The sequence below is a fragment of the Falco peregrinus genome, chromosome 1, assembly GCF_023634155.1.
Source record: "Falco peregrinus isolate bFalPer1 chromosome 1, bFalPer1.pri, whole genome shotgun sequence".
Lineage (NCBI taxonomy): Eukaryota > Metazoa > Chordata > Aves > Falconiformes > Falconidae > Falco > Falco peregrinus.
Window position 1 is genome coordinate 52,067,708 of NC_073721.1, and position 25,400 is coordinate 52,093,107.

Sequence of the window (25,400 nt, forward strand, 5' to 3'; positions counted from 1 at the left end):
GTAAGTGACACATAACTTTAAAAATACTGGCTAGCATCATGAAACTTTCATCCGTTTCCCATACCCCTCCTCCTGCTGCCTTTCAATTCCAACTGCTTTGCATAGTCTTGCCATCTTCTGGGGTGCCTGTAAGTTCTTCTGTGCTGGGTGCTGCAATGAGATGAATTTGCTAAATCTATTAATGTATTGTACTAAGCAAACCTGGAATTGTACATTCAGAGAGACTGTGTTGGAAAGAACCTGGCAGGCGAAGTGCAGAGCTTGGCTAGCACAATTTTTCTGCCTTGTATGGCCTGAGGAGTTGGCAGAATCTTTGAGAGAATAATAAGTTCTGCTGGAAGTCACCATTTTCTGACTTATTTTAACAGTCTTTTAAACGAATGTTTCAGTATCACCTTTTGCAGGCTCTGGAGATCATTTTTTAACATGAGCTGCTTCAGAAAACAGAAGAAAAATTGTCATGCAAAACAGTTCAATAGTTTCATTTGCATGAAAGAAAACAAAAAGCATCTTCAAACACAAGAACAAAAAATTAAGTAGGTAATACTTCTGGTATAGCTGGGCTGTCAAAACTGGGAGAACTGTCTGCAGAAGAGGAGCACAGATGTGTGGGGTTGCTTTCAAAGAGGAGAGGTCCACATGTGGATGTACTGCTGGTTGCATTTTATTTATATTTTTCATTTGCAGCTCAGTAGTCCCCAAGGAAAGGGCGATGTCAGTAGCTATATTCCTCCCTTTGCTGTGCCCACTTGCTGTTTCTAATAATAATTCTTTCTCCTCTCTGTAATGCTGCTGCATTACAACACCGTCTTTAGTGCAGGGAAGACCTCCTCCTTTCCTGAGCTGCTCGTGATAGTAGTTCTTCCTTTGTACAGCACCAAATACCACCCCCTCCGGAGCATAATAAGCCAAAACCAGTGCATGAGGGAGCTAATTTTATTTTCCTTCTCAGTCAGCTGGAAGAGCCAGCTTCACCTATAATTTAACGTCTCCTGTTGTCCTTTTCTTTCTATCTTCCCATCTTTCCTTCATATTCAGGCATGTGCTGTGGCTGAGTGAAACCAGGGTTTAAATTGCAGCAGCGGCTGTCACATGTCTGTAACGAAAATGCTTCTTTGAATTTGAGCTCTGTGGAAGAATTACGTTCTGGCAGCTTTTCTAAAGATACCTCACAGAAGGAAACTGTCATGCTTATTACTACCTCACTTAATTCTTTGCTGCTTTTATTTCTTTCTTGGTTGAAACCCTTATTTCTTTTCCTGGTTATTTTTTCCTAGAAGGAAAACTGTTTGCCCATGATGTGATTCAGTCTGAATATTTTATAATGTATTTTCTGTATGGTGTTATTTTATAATCATCACAAAGATACATTTGACATGTAGTGAGTAAGGACCCAGTCCATTCTGAGCAGGACTCATGCTTACAGTTAAAAGTGTAACCTTTAAAGATTTTTCAGTAGGACTTTCCACAGTACTGTGTACATGTGTAAATACACTGGATAGTTTAGAAGTGCTCCTGTTTTCTGAGTGTAATATGTGGCAGAGCCAGAACATGCCTTTAATTATCCTGCAAGAGAGTGGAACTTCATCTCATGCATTGTCGCTGTCCAAAGTGGATTATTTGGAGCATACCTGTTCTGTCATCCTGGAGGTGTTATGTCTGTTGCATCCATTCTATCCCAGAGGCAATTGTGCTTGCATCTTCAGGTCATTAAGAACAGAGATGGTTTCATAACTGTCTGGGTAACTAAGGTTTCATTTCATTCTACTTTTAACTGTGATTTAGCTGTTTTATTAAGAAATAACCCAGAAACAAAGAGGGCATATTGAGGCTTCTGCGTTTAATTTATTATGTACTAATGGAGTAGCTTTTCATAAGCACCCAGAATCTTCTCCATTCATTCTGTTCAAGTGTCTTATGGTCACCTCTCTCCCTCTAGAAGCATCAGTAGAAAATGAGATTAATTTTTGCATCTGTCTTACTGTTTAAGTGCTTCAGGTTGAGTGAGAGGAATACCATCAAAGTGTTTGGCAAACAATGAAGTAAGGCTAAGCATGCCTGAAAAGCTGGTAGATAAAATTTTCAGACCATGATCCAGGACAGAGTTTTTTGAGTTACTCAGAGTTCTGTTCAAAGGTCGTTCTAGCGTAAGCATTAAATGTGTAATTCAAAGCATGCTGATGAAAGTATGCACTGAATGTTTTATTCCACATCTAACATGGAAGTCTTTCTTTTATATGATATGAAATACATACGGCAATCCAGATTAGAACTGGGTCGAAGGCATATTTGGAGTGCTGAATGGTAAGGATGTTTTCACAGCAGCAACTATTGTTATCAGTTTTTTTAGTTTACTACTATTAGCTGTATTTCAGTCTTTTTGTATCAACATCCTATTGCTGAGTACTGGTTGTAATGGAAGTTAAAATTGGGAATAAATTTAGAAGTTTTAGCAGAAGTTCTGGGAAAATTTTGCCATCACACACATGCAAAGTTTGAGGTGTAGTACCATAATGATCTAAGTACACGTCTTTGTTTTAAACCACTGTTTTGGTCATGATAGGTAATAGTGCTTTACAACGATAATCTTCCATGGAACACTGAGCACATTCCATGTTTGCGATGGTCGTCACCTGCTTAAATAATATCAGATGTTGGGGTAATAATATGCATTGGAACTGTTGAATTTTTCAACACAATCTAGTTTTTATTGTCTTTGCTAAGTTCACGTGACATACAGTTGTATCAGAAGTCTTCTATTGTTGTAAGGCAGGCAGGTCCTCTATACATAAAACCCAAGGTTCCTTCTTGCAAATGAACCTGAACTTTTTTTTTAAGAACTCATTTTAGAGGACACAGGGTTATTCCTTCCTTTCATATCTGTGTTTCTGCTACTTCACTTTTTGTGGTTTTTTTAGTTTTGTGGTTTGTTTTGGTTGGATTTTTTTTTTCTTTAGGTCTCTGCTTTTGGTGCTTGTGGCAACTTCACTGAAGTGGAACTTGATCAGACATTTATGTTTTGATCTCTAAAGCAATAAAAGCTGAAGCTTTGATGTATGTATACACATGTTGGTGTATGTGTGTTTTAAGATTTCAGCTTACTCAGTTGTACAGTGATGATGTAATCTTGCAGGTACTGTAGTTTTATGTCTTCTATGTGGAATGGTCTGTTTTACCAGTAGGGATTCTCTTATGGAGAGAAGTTCGAGTGACTGAGACTTAACTACATTTCCTCTTTTTCAAAAAGTAAATCCCTGACTATTCTTTTAAGTGTGCTCCTCTTGCATGCTGCTTCATCCAAGTCTCTGCCTCCTACTCCTCAGCTTGGCTATATAATACCACATTTTAGCCTAAACTCAGGCTACTGGTTGCCTTAATACCATCTGTGTGGCTTGATTGCAACAATCATTTTTTTCATTTCTGAACCTGCGAATAAAGGAAAAACTGAATGTGCTGGTGGAGCGTCTCCAGGGTACGCTAATTTTTCAGGTCTCTATGCAGTGTCAGAATGCGCTTAAATGTGGTTTGTTTCCTAGGTTCCTTCATCAGCAGTCTCTGATAAGAAGACAGGTTGTCTCTCTGCTTTTGGCAGTTTCTTTCCATGAGCAGAAAAGGTTCTTTTGCCCTTTGCTTCAGTAGTAGGTCCAAACCCATGTGCCAACAGCTGTATTGGGAGGCTGACCATACAGAATACTCTCCAATATTTTGTTTTGAGTTTGGTAATATATCTTTTTTTTTTCTTTTCTTTTTCTTTTCTTTTTTTCCCTCTCAGTTTTCTCACTTTCCGCAAACTAGTATTACGCTAAATATTTAAGAATTGGCTGGGCTTGGAGTAGGCTTTCAAAATACACCTTAATTGTCTATAACCTGAAAGAATTTTTTTATCTCCTTTCTTTGCAACAAGTATTTTTCCTGTTTTCTGATACCTTTCAGGTTGGCAGGCAATGGATTTTCTAGCATATCTTTTATTGATTGCATAAATGGCCGTCTTCACAGTGGGTCTAGTGGACTCCCTCAGCGTGAGAACTGCAGTTGTTTTTGCTTGCCTGGGCCAGGGCTAACACAGATTCAGTTGGCCAATGTTGGCAGTGGTTGGGGGAGGTGGGTAGTATAACTTGAGGGTAGCAGAAAATAAAATTGGCTTTACCATTAAATTAATAAAATTATATACAGACTGTATGAGATATACTTTGCAATTTAAGCAAGCTCTTCAATTTTTGAAAATGTATCTGAAGCTGCTCTAGAGTGCCTGGTCTACCACAGTGGAGTGCTGCAGAATCAGAGGGCCTCGCCGCAGGATTTAGGTCACCCTTGCTGCGGAGCACACAGGACCTGGGGTATTGTCCCTCTTCCCGAAATTCCTGAATCACCTCCTGGCTACCTCTGACATCTGCTTTTTAGCTGTCACTGTTCACTTCGATTTCATACATTGGTGCTTTTCATACATTGGTGCTTTTAAGTATTCAGTGTTGTTTGTTTCATGCTGTGTGTAAATGCTTAGGGATTGCAGACACAGGCTGGTCCTCACAATACTCACGTCCTGCTTGCTAGGCTCACGCCAACAGCTTTTGACATCTGAGTGGTGTCTTCTGAACTCTCTTTCACTGTCTGGCACCCATACTGCAGTTACCTGACAATACATAGATACTTCCTACCTTTTCCTGGAAGGCTTCAACAATAGTTTGTGCAGTGCACCCCATGTCCTTGCACTAATACTCTAGTGCACTGTCACGTGGGTGTGTAAAAGACAAGTGAATGTGTGCTGCTATCTTGTCTAAACGGGGAAATCATGAAACTGCTTGGTTGGCAGGAGATGCTCACTAATTTATCCCCAAAAGGTGGTGGTGATGGGTGTGTGTGAACTGCCAATTCCTTCTGCGGTAGGCATGCAGCGTTTGTTCAGGAAAGTATTTGGTTATTGTGAAGGTTTTTTGTGACCATTGATGAAAGATGCTTCTGGGTACTTCCCGGTGACTGTAGGGATTAGCCTTTGCCAATGCCTGGCTTGAATTGGGACTTATAGGTAATTATTTGTGCAAATAGCATTCAAACAGAGTTTCTGCACAGATGGAAACTTGTTGCTTAACAAAAGTGCTTACCAGGGTAGAGAAGTTGCTGAAAGTAAAAGCTCTGCATTTGCCCAGTTAGAGGTGTGTTTATCTTCCACTAAAATTCTTCTAGAGCACAGAAGAGCTAAACTGGCAGCCATTTTCAGAGAGAACATGTTTTGTTGCTGCTGCCGATAAATCTGTAGCTTGCCTTAGGATGATCAAAAGGATAACTTTATATCTACGTATGTTTAAGTAAGCTTTTAAAAGCCACTCTGCCTTTATAGGCTTTCATATTCCCTTACTTATTGAATACTTGTATTATCCACATTATATCTTCGGTTTTTGTTCAGCTGATTACTGCACAATATGACATTTTGCTCCTATGAACAGTAAAAATAGATCTGCAGGTATAATTGTGGGCAGTGCAAGCCATGGAATTAAACAGTCATGAGGAAGCGGTAAAGAAGCAGGGTATTTTTTAGCATTCTGTCTAAAATTGCTATATTTTAGCATTAGGAACTAGTGAGCTACAGTCTTCAGTAGTTACAGAAGAAAATGAAATGTAAATGGAACTGAGGCTAGTCTCTCTAAATATGGCTGCAGGATAAACACCTCTGCAGAAAGGCAAATTTAGAGGTTTCTTTGTCCAAGTATGAAACCCAAGTACTGTTTGTGTTACAGTCCTTTTGTTGGCAGTTTTGTGTTTGTGAAGATAGTCCTCCAAGTTATTTTATTTAATGACTCTTGTGCCACTTTTATTTTTAATTTTGCTTTGTTTTAACTAGTGCATTGTGCAATAATTAGTCTAATGCTTTGATTCTCAGCTGTTACTTTTAATGAGTCTTGAGAAGAGTTACCTGTGGGAGAATTGCATGCTCTTTGTTGCCATCCCCATGGAACCGTACATGCATCTAATCTGGATCAGTTCATAGTAGCCCTCAATTTTTGAGTAATGTGGCTATTTTCTTCTTCATAGGACTGAGTTTGCCCTAAAAGAAATCATGTCATCAGGAGGAGCTGAAGATGATATTCCTCAAGCAGAGAGGAAAACAGTGACAGACTTTTGCTACTTATTGGATAAATCTAAACAGCTATTCAATGGCTTAAGGTTAGTGCATTTTTGACAGTATTCCTTCAGAAAAGCATTGGAACATACACTTTAGTATGTGAGTGATGCTGAAGTCAGTTGTACAACTAACGTTTCGAACTCAAACCCAATAAATTTGTTTAGGAGATGATAAAGCTATGTATGGGTGGTTTTGGACCATGTATGTAAGAATGTCTGCAGGAATAGATGTTCATGCATTTCTTCTGAGACAGTAGGGAAGGAAGTGTGAGAAGGGCGAGCTAAACATCTCTGTCGTGTCAGTTAACAGTAAACTAGAAGTTGGAAATTCTGTTAAATTGATGGAATTTGTACTGGAGTGTTACAAAGTATGCAATTAAAGACTTAGTGCGGCTGTGTACAGTCAATGGCATGCAAGTCCAAAACCCCACAGTCTCTGTACCAAAAAAAACCCAACCAAAAAAAGGGATGAAAAGGATTGACCTAGGTGGGAAAAAAGCGGGGAGGGAATACTTTGGAGAAGAAATTTAGGAAACATCCAAACCATAGCCTGTATGTGTCTGGTGAAACATGCTTAACTCGAACTGTAAAGAAAGGTGAAATCTGCATTTATCTACAAAGCATCTGCAATAACATCTAGAAAGTCTAGCTGTTCTAGCAGCACCAATAATAAGGGGAATAAGAGTAAGGGGAGTTCAAGGAAAATAGTTCATGTTTGGACAGTGATATAGGCATCCTGTTTATGTCAATATAGGCTGAGTTAAAGATTACGTATTCAAGAGCTGTTTTATTTGTAAGGTTTGCTGTAGAGTCTCTTAAGCAACATGGGTTTTAGCTCATCTTGTTGGCAGTTCAGCCTCTTCCTGGTCTCTGAGTAATACTCTATGTTTGGGCCCATATAGCTTGCTGTTATTCAAACACAGATGGTTAGCAAAGATGTTTTTAATTCCTCTGCCCCCTGCTATTGATAATCCTTTCATGTGCTTTAGAAGTTGATTACCAAATCCAAAACAAACATTTTGTGCTCCAAAATCTGAATGGTAAATGGGCAGTAGAGACAAGGAGTTCTTGGTGATTGCATTTGACACCCCATGAAACAGAGTTTGAAGCAAAAAGACCAGAATCTTGAGGCCAGGATTTCCAGGACCATATATGCCATTACACTGGCTTTCTGATACAGGTTGCTTGAAATTTTGTCCTGAGTCACCGAAGAGTACAAATTAACAGAGTTCATGTCTGGATGCGTGGTGTTTAAGTTCAGATCCCAGAGATGGCAGAGTACCTACAGCCATTCTGGTTTGTCCTTTGGCCATGGAGGGAGTTAGTACTTGTAGCGGATTTCCAGATGAGAGATGTAGTTTCTGTGTACATCCATGGTATTCTGCAAAAAAGAAACATTCTTATCCAGCTAGATGAAAAGAAAATGGAAAATACCTTTGGATTAAATTTGGGTAATAAAAATAGAGAGATGGGCTTCAGCAGCTGGCTCTACTGTGTGAAAATAAGAATGTACCAGAAAGGGGGCCTGCCTCTGTCCTTACTTGGTACAATTAATGTAGTTGCTTCTTGCACTGAACTTGACCACTCTTTCACCTACAAGGCCTGTGATTGTTATGGGCATAATGATTGTATAAAGCAGCATTATAATTTTCAAGTATCTCCTCTGTTAGTGCTTGTTTTCTTCTGGGTAGCTCACCTGGAAATGACTTGGCAAGTATCCTAATTCTTAGTCCAGTTGTTTGCTTTTTCCGTCTAGCATAATAAATGCATTTGATGCATGCCTGCCTTCTGTTCTGAGATGATGGTCTTTGCTGCTGTTTTATGCCATGCTCTTGTCCCTACCAAGTTTCATGGAAAAGAAGTGATGGGGGAGGGAGAGGAGAGCAATGATTTCCTGAAACCTCCTCTGGGCACTTCAGCTACAGGGAACTGAGCCTATAGCTGTGTTGGCAGCTGCTTAGCTGTTGCTTCTGCCAAAAATGCAAGGGCTCAGCCTGCCACGTCTTTGTTTCAGTAGCATTTCCTTCCTCTCTTCCCAATACAGATGCCAAATACAGCATTTGAGGAAAACATATGATGATCTGCCAAGGTTGCTGCTCCAAAGTATACTTCATGCTCGCACTACCAGTGATACCATCCTTTTGTGGCCATGTCTGCTAGAATAACTTATTGGGGAGGTTGTCTTTCTAGTGTCTGTACTCCCTTTTTGAACACCCTGAGCTGTAAGTTAGAAACAACTGTTAATGAAGTATGTTCCAATTGCTCTCTTCTTTCCTTTCCCAGCTCCCACTTGCTTTTTTCATGGAAAAAGGCTGCAAAGAGGGAGCGTGTTAGGAAGCAGTTTTTCATGGTGTACTGTTACCACTTATTATTTTCTTTCTAATATTCAAAAGTGCTTAAATGTGTTCAGCATCACAGAGAAGCTTGAAACTTTAAGAAATGAAAAGTCTTTCCACATTTATCATACTTTCTCAGATTATAAGGTCTTGTTCATTGTGCAGGCTGCAAGAATCACTGTCCTTTCACGGAAAGAGGTGATAGTGTTTAACCATTCATTTTGTAGACTTCTAGTAAGATGCAGGTTGAACCTCTTAGTTTTTTTCCATGCTGCTGATGCTGATTTAGAAACAACAGGACCCTGTTACCTTCAGGTAATGCTGCAGTAGTACCCTGCAACGTACTCTGTCTGGTACTGGGGAGGCACTGGCTTCTCACACTGACTGCATCAGGAAGGCAAGTTACTCGAGTGCTACTGGTGTGCTTACTGTCTTGGTGGTTTAGGAGAAGCGATGGGGAAGCTATGCCACGGTGCTGTTGTCCCACTGCTGCTTAGGTTCTGGGAACAGGACCCTGTAATTACTACAAGGCTATGAACATAAAAGGAAATTGTCTTTTTTTATCACCTGTCAAAACTGTGAATGTATTTAAAGCTCTGAATGTTAAAGTTGCAGTTATTGTAACCTTCCTTTTTGAAGTGTACTGCTGAGTCTGTAGGAGTTTCTCAACATCTTTATGTCTCTGGAAGTTGTCCCCATGTGACAACTTCCGTGTGGTGCTGGCCAAACAAACCTCAGCACCTTTAATTGGTTTTCGGCCAATATTGCCCAGCTTCTGCCAACAGCGTGGCTGAAATGAACTACTGACAGGAAATTAATTATGACACATAAGTAGGGCTGGTTTTTGCTGAGACTATACAGCAAGAATTGGTTAAAACTCTGGACTGTCCGTGGAATTTATCCACCAGCCACTCTAGTGTGGCAAGGGAACAAGTCCTCTGTGTGCCATGTGAGAAACCCATCCTTTTAGAACATCTGAGTTTGTGTCTTCATGTCCACTTTGGAATGTTTTAAAAGCCAAGAAATTGGGAACAGTTTCTGCTTGTTGTTGGAGGCTATTGTAATGAAGTGTGTAACTGTCTTCCTTGTCTGGATGGAATTGTCCTAAATCAAAGTATCTGGATTCCTTCTTGCTGCCACCTTCTCCCTCCTATAAAGCTGATCACCACCAGTAACAGCATGAGCGAGTACCCCTTCCAGGGCCCGTTTTGTACCCAGCATCCTCAGCCAGGCACACCCCGGAGGAAACTGAGGCTGTTGGCTTTCTGTGCTGCTTTAGTATCCTTCTGTAGATTTGGGAGTAGCAAAATGTCTTGCTGTAACATAGGTCTTTTGCTCTCAAGTTGGGTGTGTAATTGCTTCTGGATCATATATTCCCTGTCTCCTTCAGTGGGAGGAGCTCTGTTATTAATCTACTCTGCAATCAGCTGAGTCCTTAGTATTCTTTTGGGCTGTTCCTCACCAAATAATGAAATCCTCTGGTCCGAATAAAAAAAGCCCAAACCAAACTGCACTGTGTCCTCTTTTGCTTATGCATCCATTTTCTCACAGCAAAATTTCTTGATACATGGGAGCAACATGCATGACATTCAGAACACAAAACAGTAAATGGATGGCAGCAATGGCAGCTCTTGTCTGCAGAAATCTGTGGTGAAACCATGGTAATGTATTGTCATAAATGAAGTTTTATTACAGCCATGTCAGAATACTATCAAAAGAACAAGTGCTACTGTCTGTTTCCATGGAGATCTTTTCTGTTCCCTGGGGAGCCGAGGAATCACATGGTATTGTGCAGCTATGCCAGCTGCAATTAGGCGAGCATGCTATTTGAGAAACATACATGTGGACACCCAGCAGTGACTGTGGACAGCAGCAGCCAAGCACGTGTACACTGCGCTAACAGAGGCTTTTAAAAATGCCACTAATTTTTATATATTCAAAACTAATGCAGCCTGGTGAGCTGAACTCGGCTTTACAGGAATGCTTAGGCTTGTACAGAGGAAGGTACAGAATCGAGGGGGGTGACAGGTGCATGAGGCAAGATGACAGATGAGGTATAAAGAGCCTGTTAACTTACTGATGAGGGATATATGCATAACCATGATCAGCGAGTAGTTACCTGCCTATTTCTTAATTTGTGGACACACCTACTTCTCGGTGCTTGAGAGAAGAAGGGTATGTTTTCTTGTTTCCTTATGTCAGACCTTTGTTCAAATGTCCTAAGCAACTTGGCCTAGAAAGCCCAATTTACTACTGCTAGGATTCTTTGAGTCAACTTGCTAATTCAGTCATTCTTTGAGTTAGTGCTAGGGAACACTGATTTTTTTTTTTTTTTTTTTAATTTTTTTTTAATGAGCAGTTTTAGTGTTGTTTTGTATTCACTTTTGATTATTTTTTTTTAATGTTGAAACTTGTATTAAATTTAATTGGCATATCCACTACCTCTTGCTATATCAAAGCCTGCAATATATCTTATGCACATATTTGGACAGTTTCTTAACTTTTGCTTACCTAAAATGTATACATCTGTTACAACGATAGAAAGTAGTGAATTATTTTTGCAGTAAATTATTTAAATTCACATGTGTTAGTATGAAGCTATATTTGGATGAAGATGTTGGTGCCCTGAAGCACATGTTTATACTCCTGTCTAACCCTCACTACACCAAAGTATGTTCCAAGATGTTGAGCAGCCAGTTGCAAGTGTGATGGGACTCCCCACCCCCTGTAAAATCCTGCCCAGATTCCTTGGCATCTTTGTAGAATAGCAGCAGCAAGTACTGGAAGGGTTTTCTAGGCTGATAAGTCATAGCTGGTAACAGATTCATTCTACATGTAGTAACTAAGCTAGGTCCCTTCAAGCTGCGTGGGAAGTACAGTTGGCTGATGGGCAAAGGAATATTAATTTCCTTTTCTACCTAGGGTGCTGTTAAAGCAATTACAGTTAGCAGAAGTGCGCCAGTACGCTGCTGTGGAAATCGTAGTGTACTGCTTTGCTTGTCTTACTCCTCCAGAAGGCATGGCAAGGTTTCCAAAAGGTGGTGTTTGCCTCAGTCTTGACCTCCTGGGCTTGGAAACAAAATAAGCTGCTTTTCCGTCTGCTGAAGACTGAGGTATTGGATGATACGTTAACCAGCGCAGTGATTTGAGAGGTCATTCCCTGAAGAAATCATTCTTGAATCAAATGAAAGATTATGCTGTCTTAAAAAAGCTGTTCCACTTGTAGAGTTGTATACCTCCTTTGAATCAGCTTCAGCATAGATTTTTAGGCAATGTGCTCAGTGAGACTAAGCATTTTTGGTCTTCTGTTGCATTTATTCCAACATTCAAGTAACTCCCAGGTGACAGCCTTCTGTTAGGATTGAGAGCACAAACTTTTAAAGCTAAAATCCTTAAGACTACATCATAGTTGTGGGGTGGAGGTGGAAGGAGATACATGACAGCGTGGAGGTAGGAAAGTGGAACTGAACTGGATTGACTAACTCGCCTTATAGCACTGGAGACTGATAGGAAGAAAACAGAAGGTCTCAGGTTCTGACATGTCACTAGGAGTTAGAGGGTGACAAATGTGGTGATGATGTAACCTGACCCAGTGAATGTTATCTGTGGGCATCCATATGCTTGCTTGACCTGGTGACACTTGGACAGCCAATTTATGTACAATGTTACAGGGTCTGTTTCTGAAATGCAATGAACAGCCTCATCTACTCAAAAAGATTACTTCCTTAATGAGTAACAAGAAATATTATCAGTTTAAATGAACGAATTTCCATTAGATTATACTGCTTGCTCTTTGGTAGGGTGTTTGGGTTTTTTCTTTCATATGATGTTTTAAGAGTCTTATTTAGCTTTCTGTGCATATAACCATAAAATTACTTCTCTTTTAGCAAGGCATTAAGATGTTTTCAGTCACCTGTTGAAAAATGCATGTAGGAACATGGTCATTTCCTATTTGGACTCATTATTTGTAGGCCTGTTCTCCTGGTGCTGTTGAGAACCTGTTAATATTGAGGGGCCTTGATAAAGGCATGTTTACAGAGATTAAGAGACCATGGATTCCTTTTTGCCCTTTAGAATGTATTTGCTCATAAATACCAATGTTTTTGCATGTATCTAGTCACTTGAGTCATGTTAACTTGCTCATGGAGAGCACTGCTTCCATCTGCTACCATTCCGCATGTTGGAGTAGGCATTCCAGAATCCCAGGCATGTCTGAAGAGAACAGGATCATGTGTACAGTGTGTCACATGTTCATAATGAATACCATATAAATACACACATGTTTCATAACTTAGAAGTGAATGTCCACCTGTGTGGAAGCTGTTGGACAGGACCCATCTTGTTGAATCTTTTGCGGAGGGAGAGTCAGCCTTTCGTTAGGGTCTGTGCAGGGGGGGATTGTCCGTCTGCAGCTGGACAAGCCCTCTCGGGTAGGACACTAAAGATTGTGGAGATTGACTGGCAGTGGACACTAGAAAAACTGGAATAATTCTGCTGTTCTTGCATTTGAGGGTTGTGTTACTGTCTTAGTAGGGAAAGTTTTACTTCAAAAGCTTATGGTTAAGCTGCACACCTTCAGTCGCTTATGGTTAAGCTGCACACCTTCAGTTTGATGTTGCAGCATTGTCCTTTCTTTGTATGGAACCTGCAGGGCTCGCTCAGGCAGTTTAAGACATTAGCTGTCTGTGTCCCCAGTGATTAAATGTAGGCAATCACTTGGAAGATTTGCAAAATGCATGGGACTTATTACTAACACTGATAACTTCAATCCTTTTGCATTTGAAAAGTGCCTAGAGAATTTGGCTGAAAGTTGGAAGCGATAATTAGGAGACAGCACTGAAGAATTTCTTCCTCTCCCCAATACATACTTCTTTCTCATATATATGCATATGCAGTATTTTCTTGTATATATCTTAAATTAATATGCTGTCTGGCTTGTGGCGTGCTTTCAGGGATACTATGGTCAGATCTTGATATATGTACTTCCTACAGGCTAAACAGGATTCCCTTGCAGATTCCAGTAACAACAAGTTTTGAGAAACTACAGGAATCACTGTGCTTGTAGTTCTGGGTGCAGGCAGTTCTAAAGCATTTCAGTCAATTCTGAGCAAAGCTATTCTGACACTGACACAAATACGCTGCTGTCACGCTGGGCTGACTGAAATCTGCTCCCTAACTCCATGTTTGTTACTTGTCTGTTGCAGAGATTTACCTCAGTATGGGCAAAAGCAGTGGCAATCCTATTTTGGGAGAACATTTGATGTTTACACCAAACTCTGGAAGTTTCAACAGCAACATCGGTAAGGGAATGTTGTAGGCAGACATGTTCTGTGGATTTAAGTGTTAACTTTAATCTCTCCTATGTGTAGGGCTCCTAGTTAAGATTGAGAATTCACTGTGTTATTAAAGCACGAAGGGAGGGAATAGTCACGTCCCAGAGTGCTCAGTCTAATGAATTAAAATGTTGCAGAGTTTTTAGGGTGACTTTTTTAACAAAACCTTTTGCTCTACTTGAATGCATGTTGCTTTAATGTATTACCAAAGAGAAGCTGGGATGATGGCTTCTGCAGTGCAGAACCCATCTGGAATGGTGTGAAGCATCTTGCTGCAGCGTGGGCTCTGATCCTTCACACCTTAAGTTGGCTGCGCAGTCTGGGCGTTCTCCTGGGACGTTGTGACCTTTTGTTGTGTGTATTTTGTGCAACATACTTCTATCTAGCTCTTGCAAGCTTATGCAAGATAAATGGTCCTTGTTCTGGTGTGTGTATGCAGTGCTGTTTGCTCTGTGAGGGGAGTGCTACTGGGAGTGCTACACTGGTCATGAAAGCTGAATTTGGCCCTATGATGGCACTTTATCTTGTCTGGTGTGATGTTCTGAGAAATTCTGGAATGCCTTTTAATCTTTCTTTTCTCTCTTGCAAAATAGACAAGTATTGGACAATCGGTATGGGTTGAAGCGGTGGCAAATTGGGGAAATTGCTTCCAAGATTGGGCAGCTCTATTACCATTATTAGTAAGTAAGCACAGAAAAGGATTCAGAAGGGGAATGCAGTGTTAGTTGCAGCTCCATGCCAAGCACTTGGATACTCAGTCAGGAGAAATGAATGTATCAGTTGAGTCATGATGCCTGTTCCTGAATGAGAAGGCCCTTGGGACTGCACAGGGGTGCTGCAGAGAAAGGCACCCGTGAGCCCGATGCCACATTGCTAGTCATGTTGATACTAGGGACTCATCTCCTACCTCAAAAGTGTTTCTAAGTCTTTCGTGTGTGCTGCATTTATTTGACTCTAGTGCAAAAGCATGATTTACAAGTTTGGGAGCTTAATGTTCATTTAAACTCTTCAATTAACCTGTCACCTGTACATATGGGTACAAGATGGGCAGATTTGATTGTTGCTTGAAATGGAATCCAGGCTCTGAAATCTGTCTTCCCAGCAGGCACAAAGAATGAGAGTCTGGCTTTCATATGATGTTACTTGCGGAGTGAGTTTTGCCATTGATGCGCAAGATGGTTGAGGGGGCAGCAAGGGAGGGTTTGGCATGGATTTCCAGCTGAAGCTGTGAGCTAATCTGATTTTTCCTCTGCAGCTTGCGCACTTCAGAAACCAGCTATCTCAATGAAGCTTTCTCCTTCTATTCAGCAATTAGGCAGAGGTCATACTACTCCCAAGTCAACAAAGAAGACAGGTATGTCTGAATGAATGCCCTTGTTTTTTAAAGACTAGAAATGTGTATGAAAGTAGCAAAATAATTATCAACTGTAGGAGCAAAACTGGGACAAAATCAGTGTTGTAGAAGGAAGTTACTTTTAATTCTCCTGTCATGATTAAAAAACTCAGTATAAATAAGAGTTTTACTGTATGACTGGAGGAATATTCTATTATCTGGTCCTGGCTAGCAAGCTACTAGCCCCAAAGCTTTGTCATTTTATGTCCTGAGCAGTATCAGTGCTGGGACCTAGTAAGCTGTGGCTGAAGATAGGTCAGTTGGGCTAAAGCAGAGGAACCTGTTTGATTCTAATCAGGCTTTTCAGGGGAACGTCAGTTAGTACTGCAGTACAACAACCCTCTGTAACTGACTGGGACAAGGTCCAAGAGCTTCAAGAGGCATAACATCTTCCTTTTAAGACACTGTACTGAGAAAGGTACACTCAAAGCAGGGCTGTGTTGTGGCAGTGCAGAAAATGTGCTGCCTGCCAAGAACATCGCTATAAATAAGAATAGGTAGAGAACTCAGTTCTGGATCCTGATCTTACATTCTAGCCAGTAAACCACGGTTCTTTCATTAAAGTATAGTTAAAGAAGAAATGATTTGAAGTCATAATCAAGATGAATGCAGGAGGTTGGTTAGGGAGTTTCCTGGCAAGCATTCAAGGATCTCTAGACTTAAACTAATTGCATGTCTGTAGTCTTGCTGATGTCTAAATGCACCTGTGTGCCACAAAAAGATGGAAGTTTCCTTGCTCTGTGCTGATACCTGTTGATCCTATTATCTTCTCTTTTAAAAATCTCTTAAGTTTCAGTCTGAGTGCTTGAGCTGTTTCAGACAAGATAGGATTGAGCAAGCATGTTTCTAGATGCTGTCAGAAGATTTTAGAAATGGATGGGTAATTATAGGTTATGCTGACTTGCTGATCTCTGAGTTGTCCCAGGTGGGTGAGCCCTGAGCCAGCTGTGAGTGTATCATGTGGTGCAGTGGGTCAGATAGTGCCTGTGAACTCTCAAAAAGTTTGAAGAGCCAGTGATTATATCTGACTCCCATGCCTGTTCTCATGTGAGGAGACTGGGGGGAAGGGGGAGGCTGTGGCTTTCTTGATGTGTGTTTTGTGTCTCTGTACTCAGTTTTAATAAACCTCTAAGCAGCCAGGCAGCTATTGATCTCCATGTGAATTCAGTTAGAACTCTTAATCTGCAGAGTGTTCAGCCTTGCTCTGGTCTTAAATTCCTCTTCTCCCTTACCCCTGTTGCATACCTATGTTCTATTTTAATCTCAAATTTGGCTGTGGTGTTTTTGTTGTTGTGTTTAGGCCTGAATTAGTGGTTAAGAAGCTGCGTTACTATGCAAGGTTTATAGTGGTTTGTCTCTTGCTCAACAAAATGGATGTTGTAAAGGACCTTGTAAAGGTATGTCAAAATGAGGATAAAGGTGCTAAGGGGTGGGAGGTTGCTGGTTATTCAGGACTTTTCTGCTAGTTAAGGAATCCATAATAAAGTCTATTTTAGTTGAAATACCACTCATTAGATCTATGATGTTAGCTGCTACTGCAGCATAGCCTTTGTTTTTCTGCCTCATTTTATTCATTGTGCTGTTGGATGCCACAGAAGGAAGTAAAGCTTTGGAAAGATCCAGTATGATGGGAACATCTGTCTGGAGAAAAACTTTCCAAATTTATATGGTTAGTTAGGAATAAACTCTTAAGATGCTTATTATTCATCTGAAAACGTGGGGATGATCTGATAACTCTGAGTATGTCTTCATTCCTGTAGTGGATTTAAGATATCAGTGGAATCCCCTTCACCAAGTCTTCATGACACGCTGTTGCTTGGAAAGGCAGTGTCTCCTAGCTTGATACTGCGCTTATTTCTCTTCCCTTCCAAACTGCTGTTGCTCTGTCCCGTGTCTAGAACACATCCCCGATACATTCTGCACCTTCCAGAGACCCATCAAAATTAAACCTTGCTAAATGATATAGATCTTACTATGAAACTGTGGAGGCTGGATCTGCATATGCCTCTGCTGTGGGAGTAGACTGAATGCCTATAAACACAATTCTTTAGTTACAGCAAATAAAGAGTACAGGCCAATGTTGGATCATTGCTTTTCTAGTATACCTGACATCCGTCATAGTGAATATCTTCTGTGAATCAGACATGCGATAAAGATACTTGAAGCTCAAATGATTTGAGCTTCACCAAGTGAAACTATTCCAATAGCTGCAGCCTGGCTAGGGAAGTATTCTTTGACTACAACAGAGGTACCCCTGCCCTCTTCCCAGCATGAACTGGCAGCTGTAGCCCAAAGCACCTGAGCCTGAGGATGGCAGGGAGCGGGCGTACGTTTGGTTTAGTGTTAGGTGGTCCTGTGAGGAGCAGGGAGTTGGACTCGACAATCCTTATGGGTCCCTTCCAACTCAAGATCTTCTGTGGTGCTTCTCCTGACAGCATATGCTTCCCAAACCCTTCTAACAACCTTGCTGCAAGCAGCTTCTGGTATTGACAGTTTTGTGTAGGTTGCATTACTGCCTTTATGTCTAAGCTTACTTGAACTGCTAGCTTAGCTTAGTAGCAGCTAAAAAAGCCATACCATTCACTTCCTCAGTGTATTTAAAGTTACTTGTAAGCTGAAATGTGAATCCTTGGTATCTGTAGCTTAATGGTAATAACCAGTGACATAGCTGTACATGAGTGGGATAGTTATACTTAACTCCAGAAATTCTCTGCGTTTGGACCTACTTAAAAGACACTGCATTGCCAAAACTCAGTGTAACATTGGCGTTCTGTCTCCTGAAAGAGCGCGTTTTGGCTGACATGTTAGTCATAAGTGTGCTGCATATGTTCTCAAGTAATTTTTTATTTATTTATTCTTAAAGGCCAGCACAGCTAACCAAATTGTAAAGTTACTGACTGCCTGTTAAGCTCTCAGTTAAAGAAGCGACTATGTCTGTCTTTGAACTTTTTACATCAGGAGCTGTCAGATGAAATTGAAGACTACACTCATCGTTTTAATACTGAAGATCAGGTGGAGTGGAACCTGGTTCTTCAGGAAGTGGCAGCATTTATTGAGGTGAGAAAACTGTTCCCTCTTAGTTGTTAGTTTAAAAGCAAAATTTTCTGACTTGTTCACTGAAGTGTTTCTGTATCACCACCTCTGTGCGGTAAGCAGGTGTGCCACATGCAGGGACAGCGTTCCTGTCCAATTCAATCATTGAAATATGTTCACAGTAGCATAACAGTGACAGCCATTAAAGTGCCTGAAGAGTCAGATGTGGTCATGTAACGTGTTGAAGACTGAAGCACGAAGCTGAGATACACTTGATCACCTTATTGTTTTTGCTCTTGGTGTTCAGAAAATGGTGGAATTGAAAGCACAGCAGTTATCATGGTCAATATTTTGGAGACTGCCAACTCCAATTCTGTTGTTGTGGAAGCCAATACAATTTGCTGACGCTCTGATTGTATTTCAAGGTGTACTTTTGTTGGAGTACTGGTCTGTTCCACTGGCAATGCATAAGCAGTATATAGTGGAAAATATGATGTAAGTATGGCAGTTAACTGATAGGTTAGCACAGATGTAATGTGACCAACTTCTAAAGTTTGTTACAAGGATAATAGATGTTTTTTATTCTGTCAAATGAAACAGTGTTATAATTTCCTCCTTTTGTACAAGATGTCATTATGTCACACAAGTATTTATTTAAATTTGGCGGAATGGATGGCAGCATTATCATTTTCTAGTCTCCTTTGCTGTTTATTTCTAGGAAGAGAAGGTGAACTAAAATAGTGCAGGGTTCTTCTGTACTGTAGGAATGTTTGGTTTGTTCTATGTGAATTTGTAAGGTAGGTTGTTGATGACATTTGGTTCCTCAGGTGTAGAAAAGCTGAAGCAGAGTTCATGTCATTTGAGGAAGTATGTTTTCCTGTTTGCTGTACCTTCACGTGCTTTTACCATACCGTGTATTTGCTTGCAGTCCCTAAGAGCTGTTGCTTTTCCAAGTGGTAAGGCATTACTCTGTAGCCTGCATGCCAATATACAAAGATCTGTATGGTAAATTAATAAAAAAGAGCCTAAGTTATGAAATGTTTACTGTAGGTGACAAGACCTTTGATCTTCTGACTGCAAATCTGTATGTCTTCTTGAATTCCTGATTTATTGTGGTTGCTTTTTTTAGGCAGACCCTGTCATGGTTTTAAATGACGACAACACCATTGTAATCACCTCTAACAGGCTTTCTGAAACAGGAGCTCCGTTGCTAGAGCAGGGGATGATAGTGGGACAGCTTGCTCTTGCAGATGCGCTGATTATTGGGAACTGCAACAACCAGGTAAAGGCAATTTTGGGGTCTTGGGTTTGTATCTTTGGAGTTCAGAGTCCTGCCCCCATGACACCCCTTCTGATCATGCAACAGAGATTCCAGTTGAGGTGAACATTAAAATATTTTGATCATGATGTTGCAGTGGCAGCAAGAAGAGGAGGCTCTTATTTCTAAGAGCTAAAAATGAAATGTTAGCTATTAGACCTGTGGTACTGACCTCTTACAGCTTATATTCATCATGTCAATTAAGTAGATACAAATGATTTTTTCATATATTTGATTGTTCTTGATGTCCAAGCATGAGAGGCCTCTGGGTTACGTCTAGAAAAAGCTTGACTTAGGCTTTCACGTGGCACACTTAGGCTTGTTGCAACTGAATTTGCGACAGGGGAAGGGGTTTTCAAAAGACACTCAAGGTTTTGGTTTTTAGATGGTAATGATAGTGAAGTTGTACAGACGTTGTGACTTCTCTCTGAGGTTTTTTTTTTTCAGGCAAGCAAGGGAGTTGTATCTAAGTTATAGTTTGTGTATCTTTACAAATTTAGACAAAATCTGAAAGAACATGGTGGTTTCAGCACTTGATTTGTAAACACCCCAGGAAAATCTGTAACTTGTGAAGGAGGGGTCCGTGCTCCAGTTAACTGGCCTGGTGGACCAGTAATAAACAGACTTTGTCCTCTGTAAGGTCTTGTAAAAGTTATTCACAGGTCTTCGGAAATGCAAAGATGACACTGACAGATCCTAGAGAGACAGAAAATGGTCTGTCTGGTATGCAGTCGAATTGCTTACCTGGAGAATTCCGAAGAAATACTTTTTAATCCGTATCTGGCAGAATAAACTGTTTGACTCTTTGCAGGTCAAGTTCAGTGAATTAACAATTGATATGTTCCGAATGCTACAAGCACTTGAAAGGGAACCAATGAATTTAGCATCACAAATGAACAAACCTGGAATGCAGGTAAGTTTTATTTCAGTGATAAACCTGGCAACAGATCTTAACAGCTGGGTTGTCTGGTTTTTTCATTTTAAATAGTGTACTCTTTCAGTATTGTTGGTATACAAAACAGGCTAGTAAAGCTGGTGTAACTCTTCCTAGAAGTTAGTGAAGAGTAGCTCAGACCTGTGGAGTTTGATCCAAGTAATGTCTTCACACACACAGACTTTTTTTTTTCCTTGTTGGCAAACCTTCAATAGTGACAGAATCGCAGAAACAACTATTTGGGCATCGTTTCACCAATGGTTTACGTTGGTCTAGCTGAGGCCCTTTTGAAGGGGTGCCATGCCTGTCCTTTTCTGTGTACACTTACCCCTTCCTTTGTTTTCACTCTAGCAATCATGCAGCCAGATAAGTTCACCAGCTTGCTAAGTCATCTGAAAGTTAAATACTCCCTTCAGGGAAAGCATTAAAAATATTTTTATTTGGAGGCAAAAGGAAATACACAGATTTTCATTTATTTAATTGAGATGAGGAATTAATTTTTTCACTCTTTTCTCAGGTGATGCTTTAGAAAGTAAAAAAGATTCAGGAAAGGGATTTAAATGAGGGATAATAGAAAGTTCTGGTTCAAATACTGTGTATCTTGGTTTACTGTGTACTAGGAAATGCAGCATGGGCAGACCATTTGTGTGGGAAGTATGGTGAAGATGAACGTTCTAATAAATGTAAATTTAGAGGGTTGTGAAACTGCTGTGGTAATATAAAGTTGTTGGATTTTTTGTGGGTTTGTTTGTTTGTTTTAACAGGAATCCACGGAGAAACCAGCCAGGCGGGAAAACCCCCATAAATATCTACTTTATAAGCCAACTTTTAGCCAGCTATATACGTTTTTAGCAGCATCATTTAAGGTTTGTGAAATCAGTGAATTTTCTGTAATAGAAAAATATCCACAATTATATGTGATACTGAATAAAATGTGGCTGAGATAATCTTTTATATTTCAAGATAATGAAGCCTTTTCTTAAAATACTCAATATGAACTTTTAGAGAGGATGGAAGTATTATAGATATGTGTAAACTGTATAATAAAGGCAAATCTGTGGGTTACTGTTAGGCAAAGAAAAAAAGTTGCACCTTAAGACAGAAACCCAGCTTGCTGTTACACGGCAGTTACATCACTGCTAAAGTGTAGCCATCTTCAAAGCAAAGCTTGAACAGCTCCTGTGTTGTCCAGCATCGTGTGGTGCTTGGCAATGCTACAGAAAGTCTTAAGTAATGTGATGTAATGTAATAGCTGCATATGATTTAATGTTGCCCAGTAATTTTATTTGTGTGTATGTAGGTACACATGCATATACACAGAATTTATATTCATATATACAGACAGTTATATACAAAAAATAAGTGTTTCGTATATGAAGTTAGTTTCTCTGTGTGTGTATATATATTATATGGGAAATATTTCTTGAGATAAGAGATCTGGAGTACAGAAAAATCTTAAGAATATTCTTCTACTTCATGTTGTGCCAAACACAATCCAAAATCAGGGAAGTATGTTGAGAATCTGTTACTTCTAAGCACTGCATGAGTGGTATGTCGCCGGTTCTGTATCCCATTCAAATTGTATCTCTCTCCTGCACATACTATATTTTTGTCTGCCTGTTTTGTTACCTACTGTTGTCTTCCATGTAAGTAATCTATACCTTTGTGGACTTTTCTTAATACAGTTGCTGTGCTTATTTTAATTTCATGAAGTTGCTGGTCTCACTATGCTTAATTATGACTGTACAAGTCAGCAATTTAGGGTTTAGTAGTAAAAACAGAATATGAATCCTATAAAGAAAAAAGTTTCAGTTTGTTTCGAGAAACAACTGTAAAGAAACAGCTGGTGAGGTGAAGGAAGTGCATCCTTACTACTTTAGAATTTTGGGTGCCTGCATGCTCAGCCTTTTGCAGAAATTAAAAGCATCTGTTTCCTCATGCAGACAGCCCATTAGAAAGGTGCAAAATAGATTTCTTTTACAGGTTTATACAGAAACGTGTATGTGTTGTGCTTGTCCAGCCAAGAAGGGTCAAGGCAGAGAGGCAGATGTTGCAGACTCTGGAGTATTTGGAAATAAAGAACTTCCTTTAGGATCCTGAATTGTTTGAGATTTAGGGTCTACATGGATCTTGGCAGCTTTTGGTTTCCATGTCTTGGAAAGCCTCAGATCTGGCTAGATAGTAGGAGAGTCTATGTGGAAGCAGATGCTTTTTTAGTGCTGCTTGAACCTCTAATATCAACCTAGAGGTTTGTGTGGGGAAAAAGAAGTGTATATACACATAGGAAGAATAGAGTGAATGGAAGCCAGAAGCTGGAGTAGCACAATCTTAAATGACAGTGTGTTTATGAAGGTGATGATTGACTATTAAAATAAACTTACACATTTCTTCCCTTGCCACTCTTCTCTTTATCTGAATTTCAGGAGCTGCCTGCAAACAGTGTACTGCTGATTTACTTGTCTGCCACGGGCGTGTTTCCATCAGGTCGTTCGGATAGTGAAGGTACAATAAAGGAATGCTCCCTGTCATGAACAGGGCTTGAATTCTCTTTATGTTCCAGGACAAGTGACCAAGAAAGATGTCACAAAGCTCCTTTTAAAAAGTCAAGTCAATTTTATTCGCCTGTTTACTTAGTAAGATAGCCTTCTTTTTCCACAAACAATAGTTGATTCCCTTTAATTAGTTTTAATTAGTGTGTGTTAACCTGAGACCTTTTTAAAGGGCATACTGAGTTTTTGATGCATCTGAAGTATTAAAAGCTTCATCAATTTTGAAGAGCACATGGCTCAGTTGATGCATCAGCACAAAGTTAATAAAATGGCTAAATGGCACTTTGTGATTCTTTCCAGTTTCCAGTGCTATGAGAACATATGGTCAGGGGATGGGTGGTAAAAGGGCTGAAGCGTCTGCAGGGACTGTTCTATTTGCACGCTTGTTAACCTGACAATTCAAGCCCTTCTCATGATTTTTGACAATTCCCCTCACCTCATCCTCCTCCTCTTTGCAACCTAGCAGAATATTTGGATGCAGCTGCAATCTAAAAGCTGAAAGCTGGTTGGCTGAAGTAAAGAAGTCAAAAGATCTGTTTATATAATTTAAGGGGGGGGGGAAAGAGTTTTTAACATCCTAAATATTGTACACACCTCATCTGTTTGAGACTTGCATTCCTTTATAAGATGCATGCCTTGTCCATCCCAGTGCATGACTTACAGAGCTCTGAAAATGTTAAAGGAAAAAAAAAAATCCCTGTCAGTTTTGGATTATGGCAGTGATTTTTTTGAAAATGATTTTAACATTTTCCTTTCTGCTGCAACTTGGTGATAGGTTCTAACTAAACTGTGTTCTTTAAAGCCTGTGGTATGTCCACTTCACTGCATGTATCGTTTCAGCTTGATACCTTACTGTAGAGGCATCCAGGCTGTCATCTGAAGAGCTCATTAAATGAATTCCATTACAACTCCATTCTTTTAATAAGGTAGCGTAGTCTGTACAGACCAGAAAGTTCTACCTTATTAAAAGGGAGATCAGCTGCAAGTTGCACTGTTTATTGCCTGTAAGCCATTTGTGTTTGACAGATCATTTGAGACATTTGTAACAGTGCTAAATTAATGTATGTTCTGTTCCTAATTTTGTATCCCCAAAGCTTCCCTTAAAATGGAAAGATGTCTTATGTATCCAAACCTGAAAAAATTGCATTTGGTGGCCAAATACGGGTCAACCAAATGTCTGCAAATGTGCAACAAAATGAGGAAATACTAATACTTTATTTTACTAATGTTAGTGACATTTCATACCCATTCCGATGGCAGAAATGTTTCCTGGTATCTCTAGCACATGTCGTCTTGTGTAGGATTTGATATGGACTTGATACTTTTTATAGCCATTACTTTCATCTTTGCTTTCCATCAGACAGTTAGATGGGTAGCTCAGCTGTGCAAACTTAGCAGAGTATTTCTTTAGCCTACCTTTGGTACACATGGCCAGGTTGTGTGCATGTAAAAATTGTGAATTCTGTATTTGAAATCTTAAACCTTTACTGCAGATTCAAAATCTGGTTAAAACTGTTTTGTCCTTTCTAGGAGTATTGAAAGCAGTTTCATTCTTGGCGCTCTCTCTTCTGCTCTTTGCACTGTTATAACTGCAGATGATAGCATTATAGCTATTCTGAGAGGCTCCAGGGTTTTTGATTGATTTAGTCTTATTTTTTGATCAGATTCTGGATCTGGAATATCCTAGCTCATATAGTAATTTTACAAAGGTATTGATTCTCCTGTATGAAATGTGTAATGGGGTTTAGTCTTTTAGCTATGTAGTGTAACAAGAACCAGTATTTGGATCTTTTGTATTATGTCTGTGAATAAATAAATTAGAAGTTATTAAGTTGCATTGCTTGCTTCTATTTGATAGATGCTGAAACTACTAAAGATGTATAAAATAGAATATGTAGTTAGTAAAGTCTCCACATTCCTCCATCCACTCCTTACAACTGCAGTAATTCAGATTCACTTAGTTTTTTGGGATTTGTGGTTGCTTCCTCGCTTTCATATAGTCATTAAATCCATAAGAGGTGAGTTGCCTCCACTAATTTTAGCTTTCTTTTTGCTGTGTGTAGGTCCATATGATTTTGGTGGTGTTCTGACAAACAGTAACCGAGACATTATAAATGGGGATGCTATCCACAAGCGAAACCAATCTTACAAGGAGATGCACTGGTAAGCTTCATGAGTGTGACAACTGCAAATTCAGAATAAACTGTCTTTAATGGAGAAACATGTATCAAAGCCTCTGGAATTCAAACTCTTTAGTGCAGGACATCATAATGTAGATTGACTTGAAGTTGAACAATTAGAAATGAATATGCAACTCTACATGATGCTTTAAACACTTAAAAAGTATTAATGTGATGTAACGTAAATTATTTATTACGGGAAAACTT

The 25,400-nt window shown here is 39.8% G+C and overlaps 1 protein-coding gene across 13 annotated transcripts in view; it reads left to right on the plus strand.

Annotated features, from left to right (window-relative positions):
• Positions 1–25,400, plus strand: part of SCAI (suppressor of cancer cell invasion) — a 49,036-nt gene that overhangs the window by 9,783 nt on the left and 13,853 nt on the right. For 7 of the 13 annotated variants that reach the window (XM_055801843.1, XM_055801827.1, XM_055801836.1 and 4 more), the window contains 11 exons: positions 6,028–6,159; positions 13,658–13,753; positions 14,380–14,466; positions 15,042–15,140; positions 16,480–16,576; positions 18,138–18,236; positions 19,342–19,494; positions 20,342–20,443; positions 21,229–21,330; positions 22,888–22,966; positions 25,077–25,176. In XM_055801843.1, the coding sequence (XP_055657818.1) occupies positions 6,028–6,159; positions 13,658–13,753; positions 14,380–14,466; positions 15,042–15,140; positions 16,480–16,576; positions 18,138–18,236; positions 19,342–19,494; positions 20,342–20,443; positions 21,229–21,330; positions 22,888–22,966; positions 25,077–25,176 (1,146 nt within the window). Of the gene's footprint in view, positions 1–30; positions 3,055–3,536; positions 3,720–3,753; positions 4,338–6,027; positions 6,160–13,657; positions 13,754–14,379; positions 14,467–15,041; positions 15,141–16,479; positions 16,577–18,137; positions 18,237–19,341; positions 19,495–20,341; positions 20,444–21,228; positions 21,331–22,887; positions 22,967–25,076; positions 25,177–25,400 lie in introns of those variants that run through there. The other 6 variants (XM_055801816.1, XM_055801808.1, XM_055801797.1 and 3 more) reach the window with 4 other exon arrangements.